The 27,829-nt window shown below is 40.4% G+C and overlaps 2 protein-coding genes across 4 annotated transcripts in view; both read left to right on the top strand.

Annotated features, from left to right (window-relative positions):
• LOC124776601 (cell division cycle protein 23 homolog) overlaps nucleotides 1–26,243 on the top strand; it is an 89,594-nt gene extending 63,351 nt beyond the window's left edge. For all 3 annotated transcript variants that reach the window (XM_047251669.1, XM_047251671.1, XM_047251670.1), the window contains 5 exons: nucleotides 7,921–8,167; nucleotides 8,814–9,009; nucleotides 9,315–9,386; nucleotides 9,488–9,604; nucleotides 26,104–26,243. In XM_047251669.1, coding sequence (XP_047107625.1) covers nucleotides 7,921–8,167; nucleotides 8,814–9,009; nucleotides 9,315–9,386; nucleotides 9,488–9,583 — 611 coding nt within the window. In that variant the 3' untranslated portion in view covers nucleotides 9,584–9,604; nucleotides 26,104–26,243. The remainder of the gene's footprint in view (nucleotides 1–7,920; nucleotides 8,168–8,813; nucleotides 9,010–9,314; nucleotides 9,387–9,487; nucleotides 9,605–26,103) is intronic.
• LOC124776091 (inositol-pentakisphosphate 2-kinase-like) lies at nucleotides 9,592–27,497 on the top strand. Its single transcript, XM_047250933.1, has 2 exons — nucleotides 9,592–9,604; nucleotides 26,104–27,497. The coding sequence occupies exons 1-2, from the start codon at nucleotides 9,592–9,594 to the stop codon at nucleotides 27,495–27,497; spliced, it is 1,407 nt and encodes a 468-aa protein (XP_047106889.1).
• The last annotated feature ends 332 nt before the right edge of the window (nucleotides 27,498–27,829 follow it).

The following is a 27,829-nucleotide window of genomic DNA, read 5'->3' as shown; positions in this document are numbered from 1 at the left end:
GGGCTTCTGTTTGTTCATGGAGGACATATTGAACAGCACTCCTTGCCAAATGGCTATAGTGTTTTCACTGCAGAGCTGGTGGCCATATCTTGTGCTCTTGAGCACATCCTCTCATGCCCTGGCGAGTCATTTCTCCTGTGTACTGACTCCTTGAGCATCTTACAAGCTATCGACCAGTGCTACCCTCACCATCCTTTGGTAGCGTCCGTTCAGGAGTCCATCTATGCCCTGGAACGGTCACTTCATTGGTGTTTGTTTGGATCCCAGGACATGTCGGAATTCCAAGTAATGAATTTGCTGACAGGCTGGCCAAAGAGGCTACATGGAAAGCGCCTCTGGAGATGGGCATCTCTGAAACTGACCTGCGTTCTTTCTTACGCAGCAGGGTTTTTCGGCTTTGGGAGACAGAATGGCATAACAGTACGCACAACAAACTGTGTGTCATTAAGGAGACTACGAATGTGTGGAAGTGTTCCATACAGTCCTCTCGCAGGGAATCAGTTGTCCTCTGCTGGCTCCGCATTGGCCATACATGGCTAACACATGGTTACCTCCTCTGTCGCGAGGAGCAACCTTGGTGTTGCTGTGGTTCACAAATGACGGTCGTCCACCTTTTGCTGGACTGCCCACTTTTAGCCGCTCTGCGGCGGACTTTTAACTTTCCCAGCACCCTACCTTCGGTGTTGGCGACAATGCCTCAACAGCAGCTTTAGTTTTACATTTTATTCGTGAGGGTGGGTCTTATCATTTGAACTAAGTTTTAGTGTATGTCCTTTGTCCCTCTTTGTCCTCCACCCTAGTGCTTTTAGGGTGCAGAGTGGCTGGCTTCTCCTTTTCATTCTCATGGTCAGCCAGCCATGGTAATATACTCTCTTGTTTTGATCTCTTCTACATGTTTCTTTCGTCTCTCTGTAGTTTTCTTGTCCAGTTTTGTCCATTTTAGTGTTTAACCTTCTGTCATTCTTATGGTTATCTCTGTTCTTCCAGCTGTTTTTTGAATGTCTTGATTATTTTACTCCTGCTCTTGTGGAATTATTTTAATCAGAACGAGGGACCGATGAGCTAGCAGTTTGGTCCCTACTCCCCACCCCTCTCTCTTTTAAACCACCAAACCTACCTTCCATATGAAGAATTAAGAGAGCTAAATCATCCATATGCAGATGGGCGTTTGTAGCTGTCTACAGACTTATGAGAAAGGATGGTGGCAAGGCCAAACTGAGATGTGTTCATCACTAACACAAGGTGCTGGCACAATGGTTTAATACCAGCAAGCGATACTTCAGAACTCAAATAAATAATGGATGGTTGAAAAAAAGTGTGTCTTGTCCAGATTGCACTTGAACCCTGCAGGCTGTAGAATAGGTAATACAGCAAGAAGGTTTTGCAAATGTTTCTCTGTAGAGGCACCAGACACTACTATATCATCAAAATAGTTGGTGCAGCCTGGAACTTATGCAATAAGTTGCTCTAAAAAGTGTTGAAAATTAGCTGGTGAGCTTGCCACACCAAAAGGCAAACACTGGTATTGATAAAGCCCAAATGGGGCATTGATAACTAGAAGGCATTTAGATTCCTTGTCGAGCAGCATGTGTAAATATCTCTCTGCCCTGTCCATCTTTGAAAAATAAAGACTTCTTCATAATTTCGCAAGCAGCTCATGCAGGTGCGGCAAAGGGTATGTATCAATGATTAACGGAGTATTAATAGATTTTTAAAAGTCAGTATGGTTTTTGACTGTTGCCAGTGGTGCTGACCTTGAAGTGGAAGAAATAGGTCAAATAACTTCTAGGTATGAAGACAACCTAATGTTGCTTCTATTTGATCCCATAAGGTTACAGGTACTGGGCAGGCTAGGAAAAACGAGGCCGGACAGACTGTTTCATTGTAATATGAACCTGAAATTCTGTTGCACAACCCAGCCCTGGAGAAAACAGATAGCATCTAACTATTGATAAGCAACTTGATCAGAAACCAAATGCACTTCATCATCAATGGAGAATCCAAACAGTTTAAAAGTATTCAAACCAAACAGATTTTCAGTGTAAGCATTGTCCACAACTAGGAGTGTTTATCACTGAACCACAGCCTTGCGAGTCACAGGTGCAGGAAACTTTTACTGTCAAAGAATGGAAATCTGTTGTTTATTTTAACTCACCAGTCTCCGCGACACTGTAGTCAGGAGGAGAGAACCCAAGTCCACTTAAGTCTGAGAATTCACCAACATTACTGCTGCACCCATGTCTACCTACATTCTCAATGATTTGTTAAACATGCCCATTTTAGTGTATAACTTGCTTTGAGACAATTCCACTGCTGACACACTGTTCACATTCATGTTTGTTTTGTCCTCACTCAGGTTTGGAAAGGAGTTGCATACAAAAGCAATATGTCCTTTCTTATGGGACCTATGACACGTTGCCGAGCACTTGGAACATGCAGCCTGTTCGTGTTGAATGGTGTAATATGAGCATGAAAGCAGTGGAGCACAGGGCTGTTGGTGTTGTGACACAGACCGTCGTTGTCGTCAATACCAGTTACCTTTACAACACTGAGATCTCTGCTGGACTGCTGCAATAGTGTCTTCATTCCCTTGTGAACTGAGTGAAAACTGAGAGGGGTGAGAGGAACTGATTTCTGAAACTTCGGACCAAGCTTCTATCTGATTATCTGCAGCCCATGAAACTACAGATGACTGACCTATGTTCAATACTTCTGTAAGCGTAGGATTCTCACACTGTAGAGCTTGCCCTAAAACTTCCCTATCAGGAGCGAAACATATGATGGCATCACAAAGCGGTTGACCGGCGCTGGATTCCTTATGAACATTTCTCACAAAATTACGATGGCAGTTAAGTTTATGTAGTCCTGCTGCCCATACCCAGTTTGATTGTTTTGGCTGCTTTTGGCAGTGGAAAAACACTACATGAACATTAGTAATGTATGTTTACAGTGGTAGGTAAAATGTAACTCGCACATCTAATCGAAAGAAAGACTTGGAGGTTCGTATAAGAGGGCAAGCTGACACAACTGATAACTGCAGGGTGAAATCCACAACATAGTTTACGTTTGTTACCTCAAATGCCTGGAAATGTTGCTGCAGGCATTTTTCATAAACGTCCCAGTCTTCTGTTACATCATCGTACACAGCGAAAGGCAGCGTATATGTTGTTGGCAGGGTAGCATGTCGTGCCAATGTAGTCGTTCAACTGGAAATAACAATTGTCAGCACCAGCTGTAGCTCAGGAATAGATGGAAGCACCGCTTCTACAGAAATTAACCTAAAAGGACTGAAGTGGAACATGTGGAGACAAATATTGTACATTGCCAAAAAGTTTTCTAATCCAAGGATGCTGTAATTTATTGCTCAAATAGTACAGATACAAGGAAGACCAAGATAAAATACAATTAGCTGTACACAAGTATCCAGCAGAGCCGTCCGCTCATATATTCTTTAGTTCCAACAGGGGCACAGCTAGCAGGCTGTGCACTCACCTACTGTCATACTAGGCTGGTTGGCCTCTAGTATCCAAATCAAGCACAGACTTCATGTGCGAACTATGAAGCAGCACACACACAAAACTGGTAGTTACAGCAATCATATGATTGAGAACTTTTAAGAGTGTGGGTCTATGGGTAGTGTTGCTGGCATGCAACCAGCAATGTTTCACAAGGCACTGCACGTAATGTACAAAACACGCAACACAGCAAGCACATGGCACTTGAGAAACAGCTAAGATGGGATTTTGGCTGCCCCGTAGCACTTGACTCCTTGAAATGTCAGTCATAAAGTAATTATAATTGGAGTATACAAAGGCACACAAAAGGAGTACACTAGTTACAATGAAAGAAAAGGTGTGCATAAACAAAACACATGAATTCTTTGAAGCTAGTAATATTCACCCCATAAAAAAGACTGAACAAAACAATTCCAAAGTAAAATTAAGGAGCATTTAAAGAACGCACATCTTCTCTTGAGTGATCCTAAAGATGCCATGTTTAAGAGCGCAGCTAAAAATTCACAAAGAAGGAAATCCAATAAGAGCAGTAGTTTACTTCATAAATAGCCCAGCATACAAACTATCACAGAAACTAATAAAATACTGATGAAAAATTATACATATGGAACAACATAATCCGTAAACAAAACTGCATAGCTGGTGAACTAAAAGCCACAGAACTCAATCAGGATGCTCATTTTTTATCACCAGACATTGCCTGCCTTTGCTCAAACACAGCTATACAAGAAACTGTAGCAGTGATCCTGAAGAGCCTAATGAAACATAACAATGTGAAATGTGGAGCTTGTTGAATTCATGGAACTCTTCCAGCTGACTTAAAACTACTTTACATTTAATGGCAACAGTTATAAGCAGCCAGATGGCCTAGCAATTGGATCATGTATACATGGTAGTATAACCAAGCGAGGTGGCGCAGTGGTTAGCACACTGGGCTCGCATTCGGGAGGACAATGGTTCAAACCCGCGTCCGGCCATCCTGATTTAGGTTTTCCATGATTTCCTTAAATCACTCCAGGCAAATGCCAGGATGGTTCCTGTGAAAGGACACGGCCAATTTCCTTCCCTACTCCGATGGGACCAATGACCTTCCTGCTTTCCTCCTCCCCCAAACCAACCAAATAGATTAGTGATGCAAAGGGTCCAAATAAAATATCTTTGAACCAAGAAAACATGCAACAGGAAATACACAGTGAAACAGATTGCAATTTCCAGGGAGTATGCAGCTCTCATTGTGACTCAGCACTGAGCAAAGTAAAAGATCCAGGTTCACACAACATTACAGATGAAAAATATAAAAGCAAATGTATGTATAGCATCCTGCACATTGACAATATCTCACAAAGGATTGCAAATATCTTAAAAACATGAGGCAAAGATGTAACTATCAATGGAAACCAATACATAATACATAGTGTAATCATGACCAATATTCAAATTCTGGGATATTCAAAATAACATGCCAGGAATGCTCCATGTTCGACCTTGGGCATACAGGTGGAGATTACCACACCAGGTATACAGAGCACATTAGAATCTACTTATACAGCAGACAAAGATAATCAGCAATAGCTATACACACACAAATCACCCATTGGAAATGTAGAGCAAAATTTGATAGTACTCCACTGACTAAATAAAAGTCATAAGATTCATCTGAAGATAGAACTGTAGATATCCATTCCACAAACAAATAACAAGACAGCATATTGAATGAGAAACTGGAAAGTAATTCACTGCATTTCTTCAGATGTTTCGATAGCATCCTTAATAAATAGGCAAGTAAAATAGTCATTCATAGCAATAAGTAGCTTTATAAATAAAATGTAAATAAATAATGATTTAGATTAAAAATGAAAATACTTTTTGCACGAAAGAAAAGGATACAAACTCTGTTAATGGTCTATTGCGTTATCTCTGTTCACGACTTGTAAAAATGGCTTTGTGGCTGTTTGCTGTTGTACCTTTGCTGTTTTCAACATGTGCTATAAATTGTGTGGAGAATGTTTAATATATGTGAGCTTCTGCATAAGTAAGCTACGAGAAAACTATAAGTAAAAGTTTTTGTCCCAATTCGATTTAACTGTATATAAAAATCCATCATTAATTACAAAATTGCATATGTGTATATTACAGTAAAAGTGTCAGAATAATTCAGCACCTCACACATTGAAAATGTCTCAGAAATTTTGCCTTAGTACACAAAAAATGCACTTGAAAATGGGAGTCACATCCCAAAATACATTGAGCAAGAAGAAAATTAAATAAAACATAAAGGTGACTGGCTGCAGAAAGTTATTTTACAAACAAACCCATTGTTATGGTAACTTCCTAATTCAATAGCCTCCGATTCAGAAAGGTTATAATACCAAGTGTACCATGCCATAAAAGATCAGATCATAGCTGCTCTCACTTTCTCAGTTATTAGAATTTCCTGTTTCCACATACTTTTACCTTTTCAGCTATTCCGCTATTCTTCAGTACTGCTCTGCTAACTATAGGCTGCTAGTGTAAATCTACTCCCAAAACAATGAAATAATCTGGTCCATTTTTTATTTAAAGTTGTAGGTGTTCAAGTAAATGTGTGGCCTGTGTTCTTCTAATAATTCATGCAGAAATGTGTGGCCCGTGTTCTTCTAATAACTTGTGCAGACAACAGCTTAGGAGTTCATACAACAGTGTCTGTCTGGGTCGCATTACAGAAACTAGGGGAGGACACGAGCCGGAAGGGCAGGGGGGGAAGACTTCATTCAGACAGTAATATCCTCAGCCAGTCTGTGGCTGTTGACCGTACAGACAATGTGCTATATGTAAACTGCCTCACACCACTTACATCTCTTTGCTGTTAAATTTGTTCATAGTAAACAAAATTTTGCTGCAGTAAGAATCTGAACTCATTATTTTACAATTGTGAACAGGTCTGTTTCTCAGCAACTGTATACACAGTTTTCAAACATAGCAATTATACAGCCAGCAGGTTGCAAATAACTGTTTGGTACAATTGGAATAGGTTTCGACACCTAAGGGTGTCTTCATCAAAATGAAAATTTGAGAAACCGTAAAATCACATTGTGAGAAAGCAAGGGTCAGAATGTAGAGCAGGTATGCTCAACTCAAGCCTTGTCATGTTTGCATAGCTGGGAACAACATCTGACACCATTTTACAACCCTAAAGTTACTGATCTTGCTAAATGTGCATAATCAGAATTTCTTCCCCAGGGGAAAAGTTGTAGGCTACTCGCCACTTCATATGTGTGCTACAAACTGGGATTTAAACGAGAAACAAGAGGAGAAAACTCTTGTTATCCATTGGTTGTGGTAGAGGATGAGGAGTAGAGTAAGGCTGCAGAAATGTAGGATGAGCTGAAGATAGTTCCCATACCTGTCCCAAAACATCCTTGCACCCCCCCCCCCCCCTCCCCCCATAAGATGGTAATTTTATTTTTCTATTGGAAAAGATTGTAAGTAGAAAAGAGATAGCACAAACAAAACACCAATAAATAAAAACAAGACTTAAGGTACGGGAAATATGATGATCTCTTACTGCAACTACTTGGTATGTTGGAGATAGGTAATGGGATGCTGGATGAAAGACATTTGTAACAAAAAGCATGAACGTACTGTAGAATGATAATATTAAAAAATTAAGAAAATGTTGTATGTCAGAGCTATGATATTCATAATTCTAGTGAAGCAAATATGTGTTTGGGTTTGGTTGTTTCGTGAAGTTTCCTCCTCAGGTAACTGGATTAATTGAGTAAAAATGTTTTGCTACCTCAGAAAGTAAATTTGATACTGTGGAAGTTACGGGAACATCTTAGATAATGTGTACTTTCATAAAGTTTTCCTAAAAATTAAAATATGATATGAAATGAACTTAGTTTTCTGAACAACTGACAATATTAGGCTTACAATTTCTTTGAAAAATTGTTCCTATAATCATCCACTAGCAAACAACTCAATACGGACACACAGTTTTTATACATTACTAAATTATTGGCAGGTTGTAAGTAGGTAAATTAATTCTCAGTTTTATAATGTTGGCACATCGTTCTTGCATCAGACAGGTTGAATATTACTCAAAAATATTGTACATTGCTGCATCTTAAATCACTTTTATAATGTGTGTCTGTTTTATTCCTTCCTTTTGCCATTTTATTCTCCTGAAGAACAAGCTTAAGTTTCAAAAGTCAAGAGTTTTTTTTCTGGTTGTTTATATGTTTTTCCAAGCATGTCTTTTAAATGTGCAGTAGACTGAAAAAGGAATATTCATATATTTTTTGTATTAAATGTTTTGAGAGCTGAAAAAATTGTGAGTTAAATGATGGTGTGTATGTTTAAACCTTAGCATTTGCAAGTTATTGCTTTTTTTTATATACACTTTTGTTGTTTTCTATGCTCTTAGAAGTTAACAGAAGAGATTACCGAGCATGGTACGGTCTTGGTCAAACATACGAAATCCTGAAGATGGCATATTACTGCATTTATTATTACAAACGGGCACAACAACTCAGGCCAAATGACAGCCGTATGCTGACTGCACTCGGAGAAACTTATGAAAAACTGGAGAAACACAAGGACGCTGTGAAATGCTACTATAGAGCACATAGTGTTGGAGACAGTGAAGGAACAGCTCTTCTGAGAGTGGCCAAGTAATGACACATATTTTAAGAGAATATTATGTAGTAATTAGAGGATTTCAGCATTATCACGATTACTTTTTAGTGATTTGTGATATTCGTCATTCCAGACTGTTTACTTGCCATCTGAAAAGTGAAAAAAGAAATATGAACACATCTCGAGGGAAAAACCCAGCTCTTAAGTAACATGTGTAGAAATGGTCACATTTATAGATGTCCTGACAGGCTAATGATTTCATTTTTTGCATAATACTTCACTAACTGCTATTGTCTTCATCATCAGGCACTGTGAGTGATGTCCCCGGCCTCACTATATGAATTCTAACCAGCTTATAAGGTATTGTTGACAACATACTGCTGTGCTGTTCCTGCAGCGACTATGGCCTTTCTATTCTCTCATATTCTCATGCTCTTTCTGCAGTATTTCATATTGTTAACATTTGTGAAGGTCCTCCCTCACAGCAGTTGATGAAGGCGACTGGGCAGTCATAGAAATATTGCGGTAAAATTGAAATTGTTAACTTCTGAATAATGGCCAGAAAGCCCAAAAAATCACCAGTGTAGAAATATTTGTTCAGATCAGTTTACTGCTTTGAAAGCGTGAAAGTTAATATACTTCTGTTATTAACAATGGTGGTACTACTCTTGTATGTTTCAGGTTATTTGAAAAGCTCAATGAAAGTGAACATGCTGCAAATGCTTACACACAGTTTGTGAAAGAGACTGATAATCGCCAAATTGCTGACAAGAGTGAATTGTTTCAGGCATACAAATATTTAGCAAACTTTCATATAAAGCATAATAAATTGGATGATGCCTATCGATTTGCGCAGAAGTGTTTGGACTATGAAGAAGTAAGCCGACAGAAATGTTCATATTTTGTCTTATTAGTTGCCAGTGCAAACAGTAGCACTATATTACTTGTAGAGAGCTTTGTTTGACCATTCATTTATCAATTACATATAATTTATAAACTAAGAAATAAATTTTGATACATTTAGTAGAAAGCATTTTTTTGGTAACGAGTGTTTTCTCTTGGAATACTTTTTTGATCATATTCTGTACTGGATATAATTTCATCGCTTGATTTTGTTGTTATTATTTGTGGAGATTGATTTATTTTCATATGGTTGTCCAGTAATTTCCTTTTTATTTTCAGACAAAAGAGGAAGGGAAGGCTTTGTTAAGGACAATAGCACAGAAAAGAAATCAGGAAGAATCTGATATAAGTGTATGTTCTGATTTTGTAATATTACTTATTCTGTTTTAATTGAAACTGAATAGTACTATTTGTATGTAGTTTTTTTCTAACAAAATACTGAATTAATGTAGATGGAGGAAAGTTCACTAAGTGGAAGCAGGCCAAGACCAAGACTCAGTGATGGAAGTTCTCTACAACCATCGCCCATGAACCTTAGTTTCAATTAGTATTCATGATGGATGGACTTGGTAAGTAAATTAATTTTCATATGAGTCATCTAAGACATTAAAGCAGTAGTCATCAAGTCACTAGCTTTTTTTCTAATTATGGGAAAGAAAAACATAGGAAAAGAAATAAAAAAACACAGGGACAAAGTGGCCAGTGAAAAATTATCTAATTTAGAGACTGAAACATTATGATCATCAAAATTCTGGAGTGGAAACATGCAGAAATGTGGACAGATAACCTTTGATCTACAGACGAGTGATAGGTGGGGGGGTTAGGGTGTTAGGATATTTTGTGTGTTCACTTTGACACCCATTAGCATCCAAACGGTGATGATAATGTTGAGCTGTTTACCAAACTACAGCTGTCAGAATTACCATTGTGATAGCCGCAAAGAACGACTTGATTGTTTCTTGTAGCTTCGTTCATTTTTCAAGGTTCCTCATAGGTAGAAATCAAGAGGTGTAAGGTCTGGGAACTGTGGTGGGTACTCGACAGTTCCTCTTCGACCTATCTGTTGTCTATGTAGATTTTCATCCAAGTAGGCTCTGACATCTCTTTGGTAGTGAGGCAGAATGCCCTCTTATTGTAGGTAAAATCTTTCATTTCCAAACACCTTTTGGATGGCAGGTAAAAGCAATGTTCACGGCATATGAAGATAAGCCACCAGTTATGGTTCGTCAAAGAAGAATGAACCAATCAAAATGCACAGTGACAGACCACACCACACATTAATACCCGGTAGGTTCATATGTTTGCCCACATGGATGTGAGGATTTTTAGGAGCCCAATACATGCAGTTGTGGTAGTTTACAATACCATTTAGTTTGAATTGTGTCTCATCAGACCAGATAACCATCCCTGGAAACTGTTCATTCTTGTGAAGCATGCCTTCAAACTATTCACAGTACTCTATCCTTCAATCTGGGTTGTCCTCATTCACAGTGTGCAGTGATCTTGGAATGTACACTTTACACTTTGAAGCCTTCAGAATTTGTTGTACACTTGATCAGATGTTGTACACTTGATCAGCTTACCCCATTTTCACGTGCACCCTGCATGACAGATTTTTGAGGCGACATAGTAAAATCTTGCAATACAGCAGTACTGGAAGCTGGACATGGTGATGTTTCTGGTCAGCCAGACCTTTCCGTATGCACATCCCAAACAGTATTGTCAGCTTCAAATTTATCTCAAATACAATAAATTGTTGGATGTGTTGGTGGCTGAGTTCCAGACACATTGTGCCATTACCATTGTACCTCCATCATACTTTAGTACTTCCATTACCACTTCAGTACTGCCTTGCATCTCTCAAATGACAATCTTACTTCATTCATTGCTGCACTGTCATCTGCTGAAAAATGTTCACCAAGGTGTGTTGAGAAAACAGTGGACTAAGCTACCACACAGAACTGCAACGATATGTCATTTCATTCTGAAAATACTATCAGAGTTAACTGCATTTTTCGGGACCCCTCTGCATTGTGCCCACCTGACAGTGGCATCCGGCAGTTCACTCGTGAATTCTTTAGATATGAAGTATGCAGGGAGAAGCTGAAGAATTAAGTAGACACGCCCCTGAATGGCTGCATTTTTAGCATTATCTTCACCCTCATAGTGCAACTGATCTATAAATGAGAGATAGCTCAAAATTTGTACACACAATTAGGGTCATTAATCAAAGCATTTCCAAAAAATTCATTGAGATATTTATTATATTTTGGTACTGACAACAATATTTATAAAGAGTTGAACACTGTTTCAGTGCAGCACCATTTTCTTTGGAACCACTGACTGCACAGTGTGGAAAAAGAGTCAGAGTTCAGACAACATTCACATAAGTGTTTTATGCCTCCAGTTTCCCTCCATGATGCTGATCTGTAAAAAAAACACAATTTATTTTACTACAGCAAAAATATTTAAAAATGTAGCTCAAATATCACCGATGTTATCATCATGTCATAAATTTTTCAGGAAATAGTAGGCAAGCGAGGTAACAGAGGTCATTCTAAATATCTGTACCAATTTTTATGAGTTTAACTTCAGTCGTTTAGGAGAAAAATGTACCTGAATGATGAAAATTCAAGTTATCGGTAAATCGCAAAACTTTACAGATTTATTAACTTACTACTGTGCCCGTTTCGAACATTCCAGCACATATTCCAGTTGTCGTCCTGTTTCCTTATCCTCCATACTTTTTCTCTTCATTCTTTTCTTTATCCTTGACTCCTTGGTAGCAGCTTCTGCAGTTGTCTCTGATTCAGTTACCTGTCGCTTATCAATATCAGTTAGAGCTGCAGCCATATTCCTTCGTGTCTGGATGTTCAGTTTCTTCATAACATCGATCCTTGAAATTGCACCTTCATTCAATGTTGTTATTGCATCCATTACACCAATCTTCAGCTTTGTCAGCCCATCAAATACAGTTTTGGGTATTCTCTCCCATATACAGCTGTTGAAGCTTTCATTTGCATTCTGAGAGAGAACATGATAAATTTCCTACGTAGATTTTTATTTGCCAGATCCCTATATATAGGCCTAATTGTGTCCATTACAGCAAGTTGTAAGGAATGCTTTTGGGTATTTATATGCCTGTAGCATTGCTCAACCAGTACTTGTATCATGAATTTTCCCCATTTGGACACAAACCATGCTGTGGGGTCTCATCTGTTGACACTCTGTGAAACCATGTTGCCCAAACAGCTCGTCTCATGTTCTTCAAATCTCCTATGTTTCTCCTTCTTGCTAGTCCATAATATTGAGTCAAAGAACCAATTTCACTTTTTGTAAGATGACCTGGACCACCTATGTGTTTTCTGTTGGTTAATTTTTTTTCCACTGAAGTCTACACAATTTTCTCACCTGAGCTAACATTCTTTTTTGTATATGCCCAACACATTCAAGCTTTTCTATCCGAGTGTCCCCATATGGTCTGTCATTAACAACAGTAGTGTGTCCTTTATAGTCTCCATCCCCAAGGTAGCCTACATACCTCACACCACGACTGACCCGTGATCTTCTAAAAAAGAATGACCTCTCTTTTGCCAAGATCCATCAAACGCTGCTACATTGTCTGTATTCTCAGACAAGGCTACTGTTTCTTTTGCTGCTCTTTTCATTGAATGTTCACTTACACCACATAAAGCATTTTGTATTAATTTATTGTATCTGTCAAACCTCAGTAGAAGTGGAGGCAAATCCATCACCGCACAAAAAGCCTGGGCAGCTCCCCTTCCCCTTCCAATACATTGCATTGCATTGCATAAGCAAGCTGAATATTTACACTGTAATGTCGACTATCAGATACTGCTGATGTCATAGTATCATTGTGCATCTTACACGAGTTACAGGCATTCACTAACTGACTTGAAAGACCCTTTCTTGCCGAAATGTTCTCAGAAACGTCAATACTATCTTCACAATTGCAGTACTTACATTTCACAGCGCTCTTCAAGTCGTGACAGCATATTTAGGTTCAGAATAACATTTCTGTCAATATTGTTGCTCACAATACTTCTAGGCTTGTTCTTATTACATTCAGAAAGTGAAGAACTGCCTGTAGACACATTTTCCATGGGCGACTTTTGAAGCAACTGATTTGTGTTATTCGGTTGTGTTTGGAACTGGTTGCTGCAAAACTTTCGTTTGGGGCTAAATTTCTTTACTCTCGGCATTTTTAGCACACACACACACACACACACACACACACACACAGAGAGAGAGAGAGAGAGAGAGAGAGAGAGAGAGAGAGAGAGAGAGAACAATACACAGTAAATACAAAACCAGACGCATATTATGAAATTCTGAAATCATATATTCTCAGATCTTTGTTTACATTCGAACCATAGCCTTCTAGACATGCCTGTACTTTGGTTCTGGGAGTCAGTGCCTTCTAGAATACATCTGTGTTAACGATCCGTTAACTAACAATGGAAAAAACGGAAGAACAAAATAATGCATCACGTATTCTGACGCACTTCAAACTGACAGTCTGTTCAACCTCAATTTTAGTACAAACGGAAGATGATAATGCCCATAAACTATACATTTTTGAAATTAGCATGAAATGCTCTGTTCTATAGACCAAGAAATTTTTTTCAAATTTTTGCTCATTTTCACGAGCATGTCCCCTTAAGAGATTGTTATTCTTTAAGTCAGATAATGTGGCTAGTAACAAAAAAAAAGATGGAGTGAAGGGAAGCATTTATGGCCATTTATCTTATAAGGATTAGGATATTTTATTGAATGCAATTGCAAATGATGCATTTCCACGTGAATACTCCCGACGTTTTCCAATTTCCTTCTCAGATTCTCACTTTCCATACTTTTCATACTGTCTCAGTTTATATTCAGTGTTCACACTTTGAGTACCATCCCTGTAATATTACATTGTCTTCAACATTGGAAAGAATGCCATTCCTGTAGGCCTAATATTATGGGCACATCATCTTGGTGAAGACTGGCATGCTCGTGATAGTACAGGCATGGCACTCCTCTCTAAGATGTTGTGCCCAAAGTATTACGGGAATGGCTTTCTTTCCAAAACTGGAGACAGTGTAATATTATGGGCAAGGCACTCAGTATTAATGAAGATAAATGAAGAGATAATAGTAACGAGATTGCTGGATTTAGTTCAACTTGTAACAAAACTGAAACTGTGGCACAATCTTGAGCCCTTGTGGTTTAATTATTCCTTGTAATGGGAAGGAGGATACATAAGTTCATGTTTTAAGAGCACATGTTTGCAAGCGCACTCACCCTCCCTGTGTGCTCCTGAAGGCCAGCCCAGGCATCTGAAGAGTAACAGATGACTTGGTTCTCAGCCCCAGGTTGACTGGTAGGGGTTTCACATACTCCCCTGGTACAGACCAAGCCCAGGGAGGAGTGATTGCCTGTGCTGCCACCTTTCCAAATTCCCGATTGATCCCTCCGTCAAGTGTTCAGGAGGTGTGAACAATCACCTAAAGCAGGTGTGCCCCTTCTGAAACGGCCCCCCAGTTAGGAGGAGTGCGCCATCAGGCACTGGCAATCGAGGGGAATTTTCTTGCAGTGAGCCAATCTTCTCATTCAATGTCTGCGAAACTTAAACGGAATGAGGCTATCAATTCAAAGACTCTCCCAAATGCACCGAGGTTCCTCATGGTTTCCTGTACTGAAGACGGTCAGTCCTTCGCAATGGTCAATCTCTCTATTATTCAGAAAGGTGTTGATGCCATTGCTGGCCCTGTGAAACCTGCTCTCATTTACACAGTGGTACTTTGCTCTTGGAGACTACTTCTGATTGTCAAGCACAACAATTGCTTGCAGCTATGCTCATCCATGGCTATCCTGTTGGTGTCGAGGTCCATAGAACACTGAATTATTCCCATGGTGTTATTTACACTAGGCTGCTCGATGGTCTGACCGAGGCAGAAATCCAAACATACCTCTCTGGTCAGGGTGTCATTGCCGTCCATTGAATGATGAAAAAAGTAGATGGCTCCTTAGTGCTCACACGCACTCTCTTTCTCACTTCTGATAGAATGGTTCTTCTGTAAAAGATCAAAGCAGGTTATGAAGTTATCACAGTCAGACCATATATTCCGAACCCGATGCACTGCTATCAGCTTCGTCATTACAACCACAGTAGAGTCCTGTTGACACCCAGCCAAATGTGAAACCTGTGGCAGGGATACTCAAAAGGGTGATTTTCCAACTCCTCCTCGCTGCTACATCAACTGCAATGGCGACAATGCCACATCCTCCTGCGATTGTCCTGTGTATTCAATGAGTGCGCCCTCTAGGAGATCCTGGTGAAGGAAAAAGTGTCTTACCCTGTCGCTTGTAAGTTGTAGGCTAGTCGGGAACCCTGTGTTCTATCATCTGGCATGTACAGTACATGGCCATGCAGACATGTGACCCCAGATTTAGCCCTGAGGTTGTGAAATCTCACATCAATATGGTAGTGTCCCCGTCTCCTCCTCCAGCTGTGCAATACACCACCAAACTTATACCTCATGGGGTGAAGTCACCAGCTACGCAACCGGCAGGCCAGGAAGGACAGAAGGAATACCCTCGTGAAGACTTCCTACGTCCCTCCAGCCACCCAGCGTCTGAGTCTTCCTCTGCTAACCAGAAAGTCTCCAAGAAATCAAAGGCAAACGGTCTTCTTCTTAGTCGACTCAAAGATCCTCTTCGATGTTGTTGCCACATATTACTCTTGCCTGGCTAACCTTCATGTCGCCGGTGCACACCCCCAACCATTTTGGTGCGCTGGACTCTGCAGGCCCACAGCAGAATATTGCCAATGCTCCGGCAAACCTCATAGAACAGGATCTTCTTGCCTCTGTTCCCTGTAGCAGCAAGTCTTTGAATGCTGCACTTGGCAGCCACCAATGTGGCACTCCTTTATATTTTCCTTGTCATGACTCTCCTCCAATGGAACGTTGGTGGCCTTTGATCCAACAAAGAGGATTTATGGCTGCTCCTAGAATTGCAGCGTCCACTTGTTCTCTGCAATCGAAATTGCATCCTCATGACTGTTTTGAGTTCTCGCATTTCTTCCCGGCCCGTATTGATCTTTCCCTGAGGTCGGCATTCCATCTCATGGGGGGAGTCTTGCTGCTCATAAGGGATGACATTCATAGTCAACCGATCACCCTGACTACCCAAAAGTCTTCAAACTGTTGCAGTTTACCTTTTTCTTCCTCACTTGACCTTTTCTCTTTGTACCGTTTACATCCCTCTGTCATTCAATGCCACCAGAGCAGACTTACTCCAGCTTATTGGCCAGCTGCCTCACCCCTTTTTTCTGTTTGACTTTAATGCGCACCATGCCCTATGGTGTTCTCCCAGAACCTGTCAGAGATATGCCCTCTAGGCTGACCTCAACCAACATCACCTCCTGTGCCTTGACACAGGAGCACCCACGTTCCTTTCACACTCAACACACACCTATTCCCATTTGAACTTATCCTTCTGCATTGCCAAGCTTGCCCATCGTCTTGAGTGGTCCATTCTCTCTGATGCACACTCAAGCGACCATTTCCCGTGTGCTGTCCGTTTGCTGACTCGCACCCCACCTATGTGCACATCCAAATGGCACCTTACTCAGGCCAACAGGAGGCTTTACTCCTCTCTGGCAACCTTTGACAAACATTTCCGCAGTTGTGATGACCAGGTGGAATATCTTACAAATGTTGTGTTTACCAATGCAGAACATTCCATTCCTCACACCTCCTCTTTACAATACTATGTCCCGGTCCCATGGTTGACTGAGGTGTAACGCGATGTAATTAGTGCACAGAGATGTGCCCTTCGTGTTTTTAACTGCCGTTCTACAATGGCTAACTGCATTCACTATAAACAGATGCGTGCAAAGTGTCATCGTGTTCTTCAGGATAGCAAAAAAGCTAGCTGGATTTCATTCACTAGTTCTTTTAACAGCTCCACCCTTTCCTCTGCCATGTGGACCAACCTCCAACAGATCTCTGGGACCAAGATCCATTCGCCAATTTCCGGCCTGACAGTAGCAGACAGTGTCGTTGGGGAACCTATTGCTATCTTCAACACCTTGGGCCGCCATTTGGCAGAGATTTTGAGCTCCACCCACTATCTCCCTGCCTTCCTCCATCAGAAACGAGCAGAGGCAGGTTGGGGGCGGTACCTTTCTCTTCTCAGATTCGTGAGTGTTACAGTGCCAGCTTTACTATGAGGGAGCTAGATCTTGCTCTTACTTCATCCCGATCCTCCGTCCCAGGGCCAGATGCTGCTCACATTCAGATGTTGCAGCACCTTTCTCTTGTGGGCAAGCATTTTCTGCTTAATAGTACAACTGCATCTGGGCAGAGGGCACATTTCCCAGATGCTGGCGTGAAGCCACTGTCATACCCATACCCATACCCATGCCCAGTAGGGACAAACACCATCCTTCTAACTACTGCCCATTTCTCTCACCAGCTGTGTTTGCAAGGTGACGGAACGTATGATTCGTGCCCAGCTGCTATGGTGGCTCGATTCTCACAATTTACTAACCACTGCACAGTGTGGATTTCGAGCATGCTGTGCTGCAGTTGACCACCTTGTCACTTTGTCCACCCATTTCATGAATGGTTTTCTGCAGAAATCCCCGACTGTGGCTGTGTTTATCAATTTGGAGGACTGGTATCCTCTGTACTCTCTACAAGTGGGTTTCCATGGCTGCCTGCCCCAATTTCTTGAGGAATTTTTAAAAGACCGAGTCCTCAAGGCGAATGTGTGTTCTGCCTTGTCGGACATATTTATCCAGGAAAATGGTGTGCCTCAGGGTTCCGTTCTGAGGGTCATCCTCTTTGCTATTGCCGTTTACCATACAACATGCTCCTGCTGGGCATCTCCAGCTCCCTTTTTGTTGATGATTTTGCCATCTGTTGCAGTTCTGCACGGACCTGTCTCATTGAGCGGCATCTTCAGCAATGTCTCAATCATCTTCACTCATGGAACATCGACATGGGCTTTCATTTTTCACTGACAAAACCGTTTATATGAATTTCTGGTGGCACAGTTAGTTTCTCCCACCATATCTACATCTTGGGCCTGTTGCTCTTTCACTCGTTGAAAGTATGAAATTCCTGGGGCTCATGCTCGATAGGAAACAACTCTTGGTCCTCCCACATGTCTTGCGTGGCAGCCCCCTGTATGTGATCCCTCAATGTCCTGTCTCTTCAATGGTACTCCTTGGGAGGGAGATCGAACCAGCCTCCTCCGTCTGTACCGGCCCCTTGTGTCTATTCGAAACTAGACTATGGGTGCTTCATTTATGCATCTGCACATCTGTCCCTCTTATGCCATCTCAATACGATCCACCATCGTGGCATCTGTTTGGTCACTGGCGCATTTTACATAGCCCAGTTGAGAGTGTATGCAGAAACTGCTGAACTACTGCTATCCTACCGCCGTGTTTTTCTCCTCAGCAGATAGGCATGCTGTTTGTCTGCCACGCGTGGCCACCCATTCTATGCCTCCTTCTTCAATGACTCCTTTGATCACCAGTAATTGTGCTTCCCTTTTCTCTGCTACCTCCTTTTATTAGCTTTTGGCTATTGCTCCAGCAGCTTAACTTCACACTACCTGCAACTTTCACAGTGGGTGTGAACCTTCACCATCTGGGCTTCATTCGGCAGCCTGTGTTCACTTTCATTCCCTAGGGAAACTACTCCAGCTTCGCTCAATCGCCTTAAGTTTCATGACCTTCCCATGGAATTTCACAATAGTACCTTTGTGCACACTGATGGCTCTCGGACTGACTATGGTGCCGGGTGTACCTTCACCATTGGCACCGATGTTTTTTCGTACCGGCTTCCGGAGCACTGGTCAGTATTTACAGCAGAGCTCTTTGCCCTGTATCAAGCCACACAGTACATCTGGCGACACAGGCTTTTCAATTGCATCATTTGCTCTGACTCTCTGTGCCCTTCAAAGCCTCTGTGTGCCACACATTGTCCATCCCGTAGTGCAACGGATCCAGAAAAGCTGTCACTTGCTCACTCTTGATGGAGTCAGTGTCATTTTTATGTGTGTTCCTGGTCACATCAGTCTGACAGGAAACAAGGCCACTGTTGCTGCTGCCAATGCTGCAATCCTCATACCTCAGCCTGCTAGTTCTTATATTACCTCTGATGATATCTGTGTTGCCATTTGTCAGCAGTTGGTGTCACTTTGGCATCACCACTGGTCCTCCCTTCATGGGAACAAGCTCCGGGCTATTAAGCGTCTCCCAGCATCTTGAACGACCTCCTCTTGGCCTTCTTGTCACTAGGAGATCATTTTAACTAGCTTGCGTATTGGGCACTGTCTCTTTAGCCATCTCCATTTGTTAAGCTGTGCCCGTTGCACATTCCCTGACAGAATGCCCTTTTCTTTAACTGCTTGCATTCCTGTTTGTGTTTGCTGTGTGATTCATCAGACGTTTTAGCGAACAACACTCGGGATGTTGGCCACGTTTTTACTTTTTATCTGTTGTAGCAATGTGGCGAACGACATTTAATTTTTAGCTCTGGACCTCCGTTCTCTATGGCAAATTTTACTGACCTTTCTCCACATCCCTGTTTTTAGCCGTCTTGTCTTCCATATTTTGTTGGTTTATAAATATTATCAACACTCTTATAAAGCCCAAAGAAATCCCGTCAGTTTTAAGACTGTCCGTTGCACCAGTGTCTAAGCACTGTGAATAACACAAACTGAAATTGAGGGTAGGAAAACAAAATTGGAAATGCTGAACTACCCCCCCCCCCCCCCCCCCCCCCCCCACACACACACACACACACACACACACACAAATAAGTTGATTGGTGCAGACATTGGTGCTAGTGGTATTCGGAAGCAGCTGAAATTGATAATATTTAATTTCATGTAAAAGCTGACTTGCACTTTTCAAACAGTGGAAAATCCAGGATGGAATGTAACAGTATTATGAAAAAGAGAGTTGCTACTCACCATATAGTAGAGATGCTGAGTTGCAGATAGGCAGAACAAAAAGACTGGCACAAATAGAACTTTCAGCCAGTAAAGCCTTCATCAAAAATAGATCTCTCTCTCTCTCTCTCTCTCTCTCTCTCTCTCTCTCTCTCTCTCTCTCTCTCTGCAGTCTCAGGCATCTGAAACAACACGTGTGTGTGTGTGTGTGTGTGTGTGTGTGTGTGTGTGTGTGTGTGTGTGTGTGTGTGTCATTTATTTTTGACAGTCTTTCAGTCTTTTTGTGTTGCCTATCTGCGACTCGGCATCTCCACTATATGGCGAGTAGCAACTTTCCTTTTCATAATATTGTGATTTACACTTTTCTCACACAACATCCTGACAGTTGTGGATCAATGTAGTCAGTTCATACCAAATTTGTGACTAGACTGTCCTCTTGGATGGATTGTCATCCTTAGATGTAGAAGCAACCTAATGTGTACCCAAGGTGTGCTTTTTATTGGTATTAATGAAATGACAGACAATATTAATAGGAACCCTAGACTTTTTGCAAATGTTGCAGTTATAATACTTTGCAATCTGAAAAAGCTGTCAGTTCCTGATGAGTTTTTAATGTGGTGCGAAGATTGGCCATGTGTTTAAATCTTCAGTAATGTAAAATGTAAAATTTGTGCTCACCATGAAACGAAAAACATATGAGGGCTGATCAACAAATACTGATTTTTTTTTTCCATAAATGTTGACTCCTCCATTTCAGTGTTCACATTATCTTTTTCAAAGTACTCTTCTCCGACTCGATACACTTTTTATGATGTCTCTGCCAGTCCTCAAACACATGGTGCAGGCCATTTTTTGTTAGGTCCTTGAGAATCACCTCACTTTTCTTGAGAACTTCTTAAGAGTTCTCAAATCTAATGCCCCGTGATTTGCCTTTACTTATGGGAATAAAAAAAAGGACAAGATGAGAGATCGGGGCTATAAGGCAGATACGGTACTCAGTTAATGTTTATGTGAACCAGAAACTGTACAATTTGATTTGTATTGTCCTGATGAAGTCATAACCCAGTCCGAGAAAGGTCTGGTCATTTCCTTACAGTTTGCTTCCTCAGTTTAGCCAATGCTGATGTGTAGTGTGCTGCTGTAGTAGTAGTGTGAAGGGGAACTGCATGCTAGTAAATCTTTCCATGGCAGTCAAAAAATGGGATCACCGTGAGTTTTCCTGCAAATGAAATGTCTTTTGTCTTTTTTAGTGTTGAATAACGTGGCAATTTCCACAGTTTGCCGACTCATTTTCCTTCAGGATCATAATGATGCAGCCATGACTCTTCACCATTTATAATAGATTCCACAAACATAACCCCTCCATGAGCAAAGGGACACAGCACCTCACAACTTGTCTCCATTCACTCAGCCATTTTTTTGGTAGTTAACAGATGTGGTACCCAATAGGCACAGACATGTGTCACATGGAGATGATCATGCTTAATCATAAAGACACTGTCACATGGAAACCTCAACACTTCACTGAAGTTAGATAATGTTACCCGCCAATCCTTGTGAACTACCACAGCAGCTTTGTTGATGTTGACTTCATTCTCAGCAGAAGCCGAAACACCAGGCCCACCCTCCTTAACATACAGAAGTTGGCATTGTTTGAAGTCCCTGAGCCACCTATCACTGTTGCACAAGGTAGTGCATCTTCGCCATATGCTTTCTGCAGCTTTTTGTAAATTTCAGTGGCTTTATGGTGTAAACAAATACAGAATTTTGTTGTGCCATACTGCTCTTATCGCATCATCTTCATTGTTTGGTATACCAAGTGGAAAGAGTGTCTACAAAATGGAGCATTACTACCAACCTACCGCTATGATGATGATGATGATGATGATGATGATGATGATGGTGCCACCTATGGACATTATACATAAAAACCCACCCACTCTTTTCAAATATTCATGGTACAGTAAAAGAAATTATCTTGGAAGATACAGGAAAAAAATCGGTCTCCATCTTTGTTGAACAGCCCTGATAAATTTTTCAATTTCACTAGTGCTGCCAGAAGGTGAGTAAATCTGTACTACTTGCAAAATATTCATTTGTCTCAAAGTGTTGCCAGGGTCAAGCTGCCCCTAGATGCGAAGTATTACAAAAGGCTTGGATCCACCAATAAATAAGTTCCGTAAGCACATGCTGAGATTTACAGTAGAACAAAAACTTACTCAAGTTTACTTCTTCAGGTCACTGGAGCAAATTCATTTGAGGAACTTGCTGCACAGAAGTACAGTTATTCTTAAAAACCAGAGCATCGCCACTGTTGTTCCTTTATTATCAATGAATAAAAATCGTGATGAAACATAAAAATAAAACAAAAAAACAGAAAAAATATTAGAGAAGTGCATATTGATATTACCAAGAAACACTATTCAATTAATTAAAATCGGAGGACTTCACTTAGATTAAAAACTTTGGGGATGTCATATGCAAATTTCAAACATCTCGTCTGTTGTGTAATCAAGTATTCAATAACAGGAAACAAAAATGCGACACAGTATCCCGCCAAGAGACTGCCTCTTAATTTCTCTTTGATTTTTGGAAGAAGTATTTACTACTTTTATCAAAAATATAATGCATTTATGTTTACGGTAACATTAAAAAAATCAGCTAAAATGTTAAGTCATCTGTATTGCCATTCTACTTTGCCTTGCGGTGGAACAAACTGGTTGGTAAACTCGTTCTGCTGTTCCTTGACTGATGGTGCCAATTGCGTGTTTAGAGGTTGCAATGGTACATTTGTTTCACCCCATCTGTCTTTGTGCCACTCTCCTTTTCAACAACGATACTTTCGCACTGGTACTGAATACACACAACTTCTGTAAGTCTAAGAAGAACTTCTACAAAAAGAGTATACACTGCTTTCAAACTTTCTAACAAATTAAAACTGTGAGCCGGGCTGAGACTTGAACACACAGTTTTAATTTGTCAGGAAGTTTCATGCAAGAAACTCTTTACACTAACTTGCAAATCAGGGTTGCAGATATGGTCATTCGTAATATTCCAACCGATTCTGTGACTGTATGGGTAATGTGCCATACCACAGCAGGAAGTTCAACAGAATGCCTAATAAATGTGGTTTCAGGATTACGATGTTAGAGTGGTTTCAAAATGGGCAAATAAACTGCAACACCTCAGTGAGGAAGACAGAACTGTTAGCTACAATAAAGGAAACAAACCAGCCATGAAAGTGTACATCATGACTAGAACTGCTGAGGGTAGAGGCAACAAAGTAGTGTGTTTACTGCCCTATGACTGTGATCTAAATCCGATAGAATTGACATAGTTCAAAATAAAACACAATTTCAGGGAAAACAATGTCAATGGTGACATGTTGAATGAAGGACTGCAGTATCTTCTTAATGCTGCTTTCCTTTCAATTAAGGCAAAGGGCTGGCAAGATTACTGCAGGAATGTGCAGCAGCTGGAGCACGAGTACTGGACACGAGATGGAATAATGGAAATGGCCATCAATGAAGTTATCTATACCATGCCCTGAAGTGGTGGTGGTGGTCTTGGAACAAACACAAATGGCAGTGATCTGTAGTGAACATCATTTTGACAGTTCTTTCATGCACAGTTAATAACACTTTTTAAACATTGCTGCTGTCTGCATTTAATAAATGCTATGTGCAAACAGATTTCAAAAATCAGTTTTTTACTTTTGATTGATAGTGTTAAGTCGTATACTCATCTACATTCATTTTTCACTGTTTTTGATGTATGAATAATACGTAAGTTACAAGTAAAACTCTAGAGCATGAATTTGTAAACAAATTAGGTGATTTCCGATCCGACAAAAGTGTCACTTTAGTGGGCAAGGCTTTTACGAGTACCGCCTATGATTTCATGTTAAGTGCAAAACATGGGTAGTGTTGCCAGCACGTTGCAAGCAGCCGACGCTGCCTTCCCCTCACTGCTCCTTTCCCTTTGTCAGATATTATGTGGGGACACAGCCGTTCCCGACAGCCACAGTGCCAATCATCAAATTATTGTGGACAAACGGTCGTACCCTATGACAAAAATGTCAGTGTGTCACAACTGGCGTAAGTTATCTTGTAGAAATTTGTGGGGATGCAAAATCGATTCATCACATAGGCTCAGTTTTTGATAAAGGCAGTGGGAGGCTTAATTTCATTAGAACTGTATTGGTAAAATGCAGTCAGTCTGGTAAGAAGATTGCCTTCAAACCACTTGTGCAGCCGTATAATAATGCTCAAGTGTGTGTGTGTGTGTGTGTGTGTGTGTGTGTGTGGACTGTACCAGATAGGACAAAAAAAATAAATAAATAAAAAATAAAAAAAAAAATAAATGTTGAAAGTCAACAAAGTATAGCACAAATAGTCACATGAAGGTTTGTTTCAGACATGGGGAGTACAAAAGAAATTCCAGAACAACTGCACTGATAGACATTTGATGATGACCCCAATATCCTGCTTCTGCTGAATCTACTATAAGAAAAGTAAAACTGAGCCAGAAAAGTTTAGGTAATCAATTTGTTGAGGTATGCAGGGTGTCCTCATAGACTTATTAGAAAAAGTAATAATGATCGCTGATAATAATACAGTGAGATACTGGACTGGTTTGGATTTGGAGAGTGTGTGACCTTTATTTTTAGAACTAACTTCAATATTGTCAACCACCTTGCACATCGCAACATGCTAGCACATTAGTTTCGAATTTTAGTTGCAAAACCATATGTACTGCCACTACACTCCCCTCTATTCGCCCAACTTGGGCCCCATGATTCTTCTTCCCAAACATGAAGAAAACAGCTTACAGGTTAGAAATTATGCTGAAGTAAGGTGATTGGTGAGACACCTATAATTACATCTATGTGATTACTTTGCAGACCACATTAGTGTGTTGGGCAGAGGGTTCATAGAACCACTTTGACTACTTCTAGACTGCTCCAGTCATGAACCACATATAGGGGAAATTGCTTGCTGTTACTTACTTTCAGGTGCTGAAATGCTTAGTACTGTTGATACACGTATAAAAGTAAAAGTGACAACACAGTCCTAGCTTTTGCTAGTGTTAGTTCTTTCCTTGAGGAGGAGAGAAGGATAGGCTGGGAAAATTTAAAAGTAAGGGCAGGTCATTCAAATGAGAGGAACCCATCTGTAGCGAGGCTGAAAATATACAAAGATGAAGGTGAGGTGTCAGAAAAAATTGCAGGTCTACCCTCCATCTTTGATTACTCCCAATACATTCATTCTAATCCAATTTTTACACACAACATGTCAAATTATGTTAATGTGAATTATTATGATGATAATTGTATGGATGGGTTTTCCTGTACTCTGAATATTGAATTAATTTTACAGTATCTGTTATACAATTTTTCTTTATTTCTGTTTGCGTATACTACTGCTGCTTACAGATCTGGTTGTTACATATACACTGCTCAGCTCTAACTTTGTACTCACTACAGGTGGCTTCCTCTCACCTAGGCTTCTTGTTTAGCCTTTCCCATTTGTCCCTCTCCCCTCTCCAAGGAAAGAATTAATAGTTCCAAAAGATAGGATTGTGTCATTGCTTTTACTATCAGCAGCAACAAACATTTTGTTTTTTTGGAGATAATACTGGTCAGTATTCTGATAATACGTTGTGAACTTTTTGCATTGTCATGAGTGGTCTTTATCTACCTTAGGATGTTAATGGAAATAAGTAATTGTCTGTGGACATAATCATTTTCAGCAAAGTGTTTTTACTGTTGCTGTTTATTCAAATAATGCTGAAATGTGAATCAGTTTATGTTCATAGGATTTAATTGTCATTTATTTGATAAGAAACATCTGAACTGTACTAAAGTTCAATATTTTCATTCTTTGCTATCTTGAGTAAATAAATGACATTTACATTGTCATGTAGTGAGTTAGTTTTTCAGTTAATATAACTAACTTTGAAAATTTTTAAGAGTAGTTAATCTGTTTGGTGTATAATTTACTGATTTTTTTATTACGAGTGTAATCTTGTTTAGAAGTATGACAAATCTGAATAGAAAAATAATTTATTTGAATTTTCTTTTTCACAGATATTAATGAGAAAGTTCTTACATTGAGAGATACTGAATGGCAGTATCGGGGCGAAGGCAATGCCAATCTAGTGCTGTCACTGCCTCAGCAACGATGTGTGTTGAGATTACGCAAGCACGATTCTGATCATTATGTCAACCATACAGATTCAACCACAGATGTGCATATTGATATTGCTTCAAGAGAAGCATTGTTTTGTCGAATGGTGATGGTACCTTTGCTGGGTGAAGCCTATATTCAGCCACCAGCAGTAGTTGTGTTGGATCAAAGAGAAGTTGAACAACTTGAGGGGGCATTACATTCTCACCGACCCTCACACCGTAATCACAAAGGCATATACAGCCATCCTTGTCTGACGTATGGAATGTTGTTTCCCGATTATGCACTGCTTCCTCCAAGTTTATCCCCTGTTTCAATGCCTCATTGTACTCCCACTTTCTGCCTTGAGGTAAAACCGAAACAAGGGTGGGTACCGGAAGCAGATCGCCATCTTCCACGTTGCACTTTTTGCCTTAACCAGTTCCTGAAACTCCGAAAGGGCACTATTCAGAAACTCAGCCACTATTGCCCACTGGATCTGTTTTCTGGGGATGCAGGCCGAGCACATCATGCTCTTGAATCACTTCTGGCTTCCCCACAGAACAATCTGAAGATCTTCCGTGATGGTGTATTGGTGTATGGTGATGGAGATGAAGGTACAGACCGCCTCGAGCTGGTCTTGAGAGAATGGGTTGGTGATAGAGATGGGAAGAATTCTGTCAAATGGTTAGTGAAAAAAATGTGCGCACTTGTTTGGGACGTATTAACATGCAGCCTTGAAGTATCAAAACGACCTATGGCTAATCCCTTACTTGGTGAACTAGAACCACTCCAGAACAAAGGAGAACGTGTACCCTCAGCACTGATGGCAGCTGTCACTTCACTGCTGCCACCAAAATCTTGTGATTGGTCTGCAGTGCCTTTACCAGAAAATAGCATCCTGGCTCGTGTCCTTAATGTTCAACAACTGGAACAGATTGGGGCAGACTGTGTCTACTGGGACTATATCACCAACAAGCACCATGGAGAGTACGACTACCTGCAAGAATTAGTAGGGGGAAATATTTGTGGTCGAACACCACTCCAGCGTTACCTACTAGCGACTACTGCCAAAGATTGTTCAATTATGCTTGCATTTCAGCGGTTTGAGGGAAATTTGAATGGTGTACCTTTGCTTCCTACAAAGCATGTGATAAGTGATCTTGATTTACAGAAGTATATTTTTAATGTCGGTGTGTCTGATTTGGACCCAAAGCCTGCATCTTGTGTAGAGAAACACAGGAAACGGGACTGTGAAGTTCTGACAGCGTGTCTTGAAATCTTACAGTGTGGCAGTTTTGGAGTGTCAGTGTAATTCTTATCCTTTTAAGAGATTACACTGTCTGGTGTGAATGAAAAATATGTATAGTCATGAATTATTCATGCAGACTGTCTACAGTGAACATTAGACGATTCTGCTCTCTTACAAACTTAAGTGCTACTTGTGCATATAAATGTATTTATAATTGCTCTGATTTTGTCAATTGTTTGTAAACACATCATTGTTTTTGTATGTAATATAAAGAAGCAATTATCTTTCATAAATTACTCAATTAACTGTGTAATTGTGACAATTGATTTTATTAGAAACTTATGGTCAACAAATACATAATTGTTTTTTATCTTTTATTTTGTGTTCATAATTAT

This window comes from Schistocerca piceifrons, chromosome 2 (assembly GCF_021461385.2).
Source record: "Schistocerca piceifrons isolate TAMUIC-IGC-003096 chromosome 2, iqSchPice1.1, whole genome shotgun sequence".
NCBI lineage: Eukaryota > Metazoa > Arthropoda > Insecta > Orthoptera > Acrididae > Schistocerca > Schistocerca piceifrons.
The sequence above is the reverse complement of the archived record's forward strand: the minus strand, read 5'-3'. Positions and strand labels throughout refer to the sequence as shown.